Source organism: Myotis lucifugus, unplaced genomic scaffold (assembly GCF_000147115.1).
Source record: "Myotis lucifugus unplaced genomic scaffold, Myoluc2.0 scaffold_61, whole genome shotgun sequence".
Taxonomy (NCBI): domain Eukaryota; kingdom Metazoa; phylum Chordata; class Mammalia; order Chiroptera; family Vespertilionidae; genus Myotis; species Myotis lucifugus.
Genome location: NW_005871109.1, coordinates 4,446,301 through 4,454,456, shown reverse-complemented (window position 1 = coordinate 4,454,456; position 8,156 = coordinate 4,446,301). Strand labels below are relative to the sequence as shown.

The 8,156-nt window shown below is 40.7% G+C and overlaps 1 protein-coding gene across 4 annotated transcripts in view; it reads left to right on the top strand.

Annotated features, from left to right (window-relative positions):
- The first annotated feature begins 727 nt into the window (after window positions 1-727).
- Window positions 728-8,156, top strand: part of ZNF143 (zinc finger protein 143) — a 32,247-nt gene continuing 24,818 nt past the window's right edge. For 3 of the 4 annotated variants that reach the window (XM_006089637.2, XM_023754550.1, XM_006089636.3), the window contains exons 1-3: window positions 728-870; window positions 6,882-7,000; window positions 7,327-7,419. In XM_006089637.2, the coding sequence (XP_006089699.1) occupies window positions 6,889-7,000; window positions 7,327-7,419 (205 nt within the window). In that variant the 5' untranslated portion in view covers window positions 728-870; window positions 6,882-6,888. Of the gene's footprint in view, window positions 871-4,842; window positions 4,930-6,881; window positions 7,001-7,326; window positions 7,420-8,156 lie in introns of those variants that run through there. The other variant, XM_023754549.1, reaches the window with a different exon arrangement.

Genomic DNA, 8,156 nt, shown 5'->3' with positions numbered 1-8,156 from the left:
AATCCTAAACCTGAACAACACGGGAGTGATCAAAGACCCGCAGTATCTCCCAGCAAAGTCCCAAACCATCCCCGGCTGCCAAGCTCCTCCGACGCTTCGGTAGGGGTAGGAGGCTCACCCTCCCGCCGGACTGTCGACGCCCCGGAGACTGGACAGGCGCGGAGAGGGTTGGCAGTCGCGGACTGGCATACGGCAGCTCTCAGAAAGCAAAGCCCTCATCCAGGACCAAAGGCCTCAGCTGACACCGGGAGCCCCCAGGGAGCTGCTAGGCATCCATCCCATCCTGTCCTATCCCTCCCTACCCCTTCCCTCCCAACCGGGCGATGCTCGGCAATCGCTAGGCAAAGCGCAACCCGTCCCCAGAACGTGCTCCAGTAAGCCCACCGGGAGAGCCCAGATCACCGCCTCTAGCCCCTGTGGGGAAAATGGCGCCAGTCACTCCTGCTCCCTCCCGGCTAGTCACAAGGACCAGCCTCCCTCCCTCGCTACAAAATGGCGCCTCCCGCTGAGGCCCCGGAATCTGCATAATTCACTTGCCAGCGAGGCGGTGCCGATCTGGGATGAGCGGTTCTGCCAACCACTCAGACACAGGAACTTCGATTCCGCATTTCAGGCAAGCCACTCCGACGCTGCTCTGACGGCCTGACGTCACCAAAATGGGGCGGGGATAAGCTGGTCTCTCGCGTCACCTAAATTTGAGCCAATGGCAAGCAGGAGCTGCCTAACGAGTGACGCAGTGTCAGCCCAATGGAAGCTGGGGGCGGGCTTCAGACTGGGTATGCGTGTTGCGGGGCTTGGGGGCCGGGCGGCTGTTTCCTGTCCTGGTGCATGGTGGTCGGACGAAGGAATTGTTGGAAAATTTTCTCGGAGGTTCGTATATAAATGTGTTTTTACCCAGTGTGCATTATTCTCCGCCCGGCCGCCGCCCTTAGCGCAGTGGCGCGGGCCCGCTCGGGCCCCGGGCCTGACTCCGGCTGCTCAGCCTCTGCCGAAGGCCCTTCTGATTTCACGGCCGGCCGCGGCACCGGCGCCCGGGCAGAAGCGGAGTTTATTAATAACCCGCGGCCGCCACTCTGAGGCGGCGGACCTTTTCTCGCCGAGGACGCCACCCCTCCCCCCCGTTGTCTTTGCGCGCCGCGCCCCGCCTGTTCCCCTCGGGGGACCGCCGCGGAGAGGGACGGGAGGGTGGAGACCTCTGGCTCCTGCGGCCCTTTCGGCCGGAGCCTCCACCCGGAGCGAGTCCCCAGAGCGCCCGCGGCGAGGCTCCGCCAGCTGGGACCGCGGGCCGCCCCGGGCCCCCAGCTGTGGCGCCGGTGCCGGCGGCGGGAGGCGTGGGCCCGCTCGGACCGCGCCTGAACGTCGCACCTAGAATTTCCTCCCACCTAGATTGTGGGCAGATTGTTTGTTTTCCTCAGTTAAATAAAATAAAAAAGATATTTAGGTCACTGAGGCCTCGCACCGAATATTAGAAATTGTCAATGTTATCCTTCCTCCTTTTTGTCGGTTTTGGCCAAAGAGTGAACGAATCCTTGTTGCTTTGTAACATGTTATTGTGGAACGTGAACCAATTTATTCCCTCCTCTTACAATATTTTAAACGTTCTTCCCCCCAACCCTACCCTCGGAATTAACGAAGTTAAGCAAAAAAATAGGGGAAAAGAATACCATTGCTAAACCCATTATATTTTTAAAATGAATTTAAGCCTTTGCTTTGGAAGTGTCTAATCAGCTGGTATAATCATTGTGGGATGTGGTGGAAAATTGTAGGTTGGAGATTGTGGTCAGCTTTGTCCTGCATCTTACTAAAAGTTAAGTGGTTTGGCTGTAGTTGACAAAAATCTGTGCAATACTTAGTATTTCATTATTAAGTGTTTAGATGATAAGATAATCATCCAAACCCTGATGAGATTATCAGTTTGCAGCTAATTCAGGTGTATGTTGGAAATTACCTAGCCTCTCCCACTTTTTTAAATAGCTTTATATAATTTTTTTATATAATAGCTTTTAATATAATTTTTATATAATAGCTTTATATAATTCACATACCTTTATACAATTCACCCATTTAAAGTGTAATTATGTTGGTTTGGTATATTGAGAGTTATGCCAACCCATCACCACCATCAATTTTATAACATGTTCTCTCCAAAAAGAAACTACCCATTAAGTTATTCCCCATTCCCTTTAATCCTCCCACCCGTCCCTTCCCCAACCTCTCATCTACAGATTTGCCTATTTTGAACATTTCATATTAATCTCCAGTATGTGAGCCTTTTTGATTGACTTTATCTTAGAATAGTATTTGCAAGTTTCCTTCATGTTACAGCATTATCGATGCTTCATTTCTTTCCTGTATGGACATAGCATGTTCTATTTACCCATCATCTGTTGATGGCCATAAAGATTGTTTCCACCATTTGTCTGTTATATGTAATGTTGCTATGAATATTGTGTACAAGTTTTCGTGTGGACATATTTTCATTTTTCTTGGAGATATATATATATATATATATATACGCACATATACCTAGAAGTAGAATTTCTTGATCATATAGTTGGTAGCTACCAGTATATTTAACCTTTTGAGAAACTGTCAAATTGTTTTCCGAAGTATGAGAGTTCCCATTTCTTCATATCCTTGCCAATACTTGTTATTATCAGTCTCTTTGATAAGTAGCCATTTTAGTGGGAATGAAGTGGTATCTCTTAGGGATTTTGATTTGCATTTCCCAATGGCTTATGGTATTGAGCATTTTTTTCATGTGTTTATTGGCCATTTGTATATCTTCTTTAGAGAAATGTTGAGTTTGCTCCTTTCTCCTTTTTTAAAATTGGATTGCTTGTCTATTACTGAGTTGTAAGAGGTCTTTATATAAAAGTCCCTTATCAGATACAAGATTTGCAAAATGTTCATAGCCCTTGGCTGCAAGTGGAGATATTGCTGTGAAGTAAGGATTCATTGTGCTCCTCATGGAAAGATGACCTACCTGGCTTGGGGAATTGTACCTCTACTATTACTTCAGCTGATATTAATTATTTATAATGTACATGCAGTTTATGATCACGTGAGGAGAATTTTCTGAGTCCTCAGGTTTTCATCATTACTCAGTTTTGACATTTTTAATCTAATTTTTGCTTTTTTTGTTTTAACCTGAGGTTTCACTTAGTTCTGAGTCTTTTTGCTCCTTGCTTTATTTTAGGACAGTGATTTTTTAAGATTCGGGTTGCGTGTGTCATTGCTCCTTTCTATGCTTAATTTGTGAGACAGTATTTTAAACTTTATTGTGGTCCTGCCTGGGTAGCTCAGTTGGTTAGAGCTTCTTCCCCATACGTTAAGGTTGTGGGTTCAATCCCCAATCAAGGCACATACAGGAATCAACCAGTAAATGCATAAATAAATGGAACAACAAGTCAATGTGTTTCTCTCACTCTTCCTTTTCTTCTTTCTCAAATCAATAAAATTTTTTTAAAAGAACATAAACTTTCTTATACTGTCAATCAAAGTTATTTTGTTTTTTAAGATGGATTTAGACTGAGAAATCTCCCTCATAGAAAAGAAAATTTTGAAAACAATAATAAACTTTTCTCCATACTTTTCCATGGATCTAATCCCATTTTAAAACTGGTATAGTGGGAACTCTGCACCCTGTGGAAATAATTTGTCGTTGATGTGTAGACATGGGCATTTAACTCCAAACTATGTTTGTTGTACTTAAAATACCACTTTACTCAGCACTTAACTTTGACTAGGCACTAAATTGAATAATTTATTGAGTGGTTTACATATGTATATAAACGTATTACCTTCACTATTAACTTAAGTCAAGTACTGGAGTTATCCCTATTTTGCAAGTGAGTCAACTGAAGTGAGAGTATTTTGAGTACTATACTTAATATGCCATAGCATGTATGTTAATGTGCTATTTGTACACATTTTTAAGTTTAATAATAATGAAAGCATTTGGCCTAGTATTGTAAACACAGAAATTTATAAAATATGAAGTAATGGTCACAAGAAATTGGAATCATTAAAATGAATGACACTTTATACATGCTATATACACATAATACAGTGGCATATTGTGAAAAGAAACGCAATGAAAAGAGTATTGGGATAAAAAAAGACCTAATTTTTAATCCCATCAAGTTAACTAGCCATGATGTCATACAAATTGTATTCATTTATTCAACAAATATTTAGTAAGCATGTACCATGTGCCAGGCATTCCAAGAATTCAGGGGTGAATAGGACAGATAGGGGCTTGCCATCATGGAACTTAGAGTTCAGTTAGAAATTCTGATAAATGAAATTCTCCTATGAAGGAGATAGAGTTCTATGATAGAGAATAAGGAGATGATGGTAGAATGGATATTTTCAGGTAAGAGGTAACACTGAACAATATGCAAAAGCAGGAAGAGTTAGGTGTATTACTAGAAACTAGAAGGTCAGCATGGCTGGGTGTGTATAATAGGGGACAATTTTAAAGCACTCTGCAACATGAGATATGTTAAACCCATTAGATATTTACTGAACATATAATCTTAGGAGTGAAAATTCCAGAAACTTAGAGGGATACACAGCACATACTTAGAAGGATATAGTCTAATGGGCAGAATGGATCAGGTAGTGAGGGGCTAGTGACAGTTAAAGGCTGTTCCCTGTGTTTGGACTGCCCTTTATACTCTTCTACCCCTAGGAAATGCTTATTTATCTTTTTATGCCCAAACTTATATGTCCTAGTCTTTCTATCCCTGAGGCAAAGCTAGGTGTTGCTTTCTCTATTAATGCTTCTTTCTGTTTATAATAACTGTTTTTTAAAATCATAGACATAATCATGGTGAAATTTTTTTTTTAACTTACAGAAGATATACAGTAAATATTGAGTCCTTTCCCCACTCACCCGCAGTCTCCTAGTCCCATTTCTGGGAGGTAACCACTTGTATTTTTAAATGTAGATATTTATATATTTTTAAAAAAATGAATTCTCAGTTATGGGGAAATAATAAACTTTCCTCTATCCTCAAATTTCTTCGGTCTGGTCGAATAATCAAACAGACATGATATAGATTAGCAAGAGAAAAATAACCACATTTAATACATACCCCCCCCCAAATATGAAAGAGTCAGAAACCCCCACATGATAGTGGTTCAGAGAGAGGAAGGGGAATTGAGGTATATAAGATATCCTGAGCTAGGAATGAGATCATGTACCTTGGGGGCTTCAAAGAGTTATTGCAGAATGATAAGAACACGTGTATTTTATAGAAGTTTGTATTTGCCAGCAATTTGTGTCCAGGAAATAGTTGTTTGTTCATCTTTCAGTTGGTATAGATTTTTTTTCCATTAGGATCAGAACTATAGGTACTGAAGCCTTTCTGGAGAAATTTAATAGTTGACCAGCTTTCAGACAAGAGAGAACTTTTATTTATTTCAGATATGTGAGCTACCTATTGATGCTATATATTAGAGTTATTTGGAGATTTGTAAATGAAAGAAAAGGACAAATGCTTACGTTATGATAAAAACAGACATTTATTTTATTTTATTTTGAGAGTACGTTTATTAAAGCTGAGGACAGTGAAACAAAGGAAGGACTTAAGGTAGAAGAAACAACAGGAGAGAGCGTGGTTCACAGATCAATGCTCAACCACTGAGTTACATTGGCCCGGCCAGATTGTGCTTTTAAATATTGACATTGAAAATCAGATCTTTAGATCTGTAAAGGTCCTCAAGAGATACTCTTGTCCAGTTCCCTGGCCCAGGGCAGCTAAATTATCCCAACTCCTGTTTGAGACCACTCAGAGTCCACAGAGGTAAAGGAACCTAGAGATAGGAGAAGGAAGGAAGGGGGTTATGGTGGTGATTGGTACAAGAGCCATTCATTCATCTATTTATTCTGCACCTATTGTATATCTTCTAAGTGCCAACTATTTATTAGGTACTTGAGTCAGCAGTGATCAAACAGATAAAAATCCCTATCCTAGTGAAGGGGGAAATAGACAAACAAAATAAAAAGTAAGTGCATGTAATATGTCAATAATACTATGCAGAAATATGAAGGAGGGCAGAGGGATAGGGATGTCATGGTTGGGGTAGGAGGTGCAGTTTGAAATGAAATGAACAAGGAAGCTCTCATTGGAGTGGCATTGAACAAAGACTTGAAGAAGAGGGAATAATAATGAAAATGCTGGAAAGAATGTTTGAGGCAGAAGGAACATCAAATGTAAATGTCCTGAGGCAGCAGAACACCAAGTATGTTTGAGGAAAAGCAAGGACATCAGTGTGGCTGAAATAGAAGGAATGAGATGAAGAGCAGCAGGAATTGAGGGGCAAGATCATTGGCCTTATAGGCTAGTATAAGGACTTTGGCTTTACTTTGAGAAGTCATCAGAAGGTTTTGAGCCTGCTGTATTGAGAAGAGACAGGGGAGGTCACAGCAGAAGCAGGGAGATAGATGTTTTTGCAGTAATGTTGGTGAGAGATGGTAGTGGCTTGGATCAGGGAAGTAATGGTGAAAATTGTGAAAAGTGGCCAGATTCAGGATAGATTTCTGAAGACTGAGTCAACAAGATTGCTAGTGGATTATAAGTGGGAATTTTCAATCATGTTAAACCCAAAGAACTCTAATTATGGGAATTTTAGACATGGTCCAAAACTGATAGGCAGGACCTGTCAGTGTGTTCAATAATTCACTGGTGAATTATGAAAAGCATGCCTTGGACTTTGGGTTCATACTCTTACCCTGCATATTCAGTGAAATTTCAGCTTATTTCAAACATTGTTTACTTCTTAGCATTTTTTAAAGATTCATAAATATTCTTTTTAGCTTTTATTTCCTATGCATTGTTCTTTGTTCTCAAGTGTCTATATTTTTCTTCAAGGTAAAAAATGTTGTTAGCCCAAATAAATCGAGATTCTCAGGGAATGACAGAGTTTCCTGGAGGAGGAATGGAGGCTCAGCATGTTACCCTGTGCCTGACAGAGGCAGTAACTGTGGCAGGTGAGCAGTCTTGTTTGAAGGGATCATGTGGGCTTGGAAATACCATTTATCTTAAGGGAAAATTAAAAATCACAACACTGTGTTTACTTCCCTCTTCTTGTTTATCTAAAGACAACCCAAAGCTAAGCCTTTGGATGGCATTTTTATCTTCATGTGGATGCTGGGTATGGCAGGGCAGGGAAACGTTTTTGTAAGTACTAGAAAAAGTCCTATTTGAGTCTAAATTAATCAGTCTGCCTTTTGCCTAATTTTCATTTTTAAAAAATAATTTAAATAGCATATACATATGATGTTATCTAAAGAAAATAACTATCTTTTTATGATAGATGCTGACAATTTAGAAAATATGGAAGGTGTAAGCTTACAAGCAGTAACACTTGCAGATGGTTCTACCGCTTATATACAACACAATTCTAAAGGTATGTGCCTCATATATAACCCATTGGTTAATACCAGCAATGTATAATAACCTCAGAGTTGAGCACTTAGCAACTATACATGATCTTAACTTAGCAACTATACCCCTTCCTAATCCCTCCTAAAGATGCTGTATTGCATATGGTGATTTTCAACAGTTTCAGTTTAACTTATTTTTTTAAATAAATATGTTTTTATGGATTTTTAGAGAGAGAAACATTGATTGGCTACCTCCTGCATGTCCTCCACTGGGGACTGAGCCCGCAACCTGAGCATATGCCCCAACCTCAAATCGAACCAGTGACCTCTTTTGTGCATGGGAGGACACTCAACCAACTGAGCCGCACTGACTGGGCTCAGTTTAACTTAAATATTGTTTTAATTTGGGGACACCCTTTGAGATATTCAGAAAATACTGTGGAGAATCAAAATTAGTGAGGCAGGAAGGAGTGTCCCCAACCTAATTCTAGTAAGACCTTTCTTGCTTTTTAAATTCAAATTATTATTTAATATTTTTAAGAAATATATTCAGGGATGAGAATGACAGCTGGCCTCACATACACATATTGTCTATTCTTCCCAGCTCCAGCTTCCCCCTAGTCAGAGTACTGTTCCTAGGTGGCTCTGAAAGGCATATAGAGGTTATACTCATGTAGCCTGCTATAATGAGCCACTCTTCCTCTTGAACTTGTCTAATTGAAAATTGGAGGGGAGGAAGGATGGCTGAGGGAGGATTTTC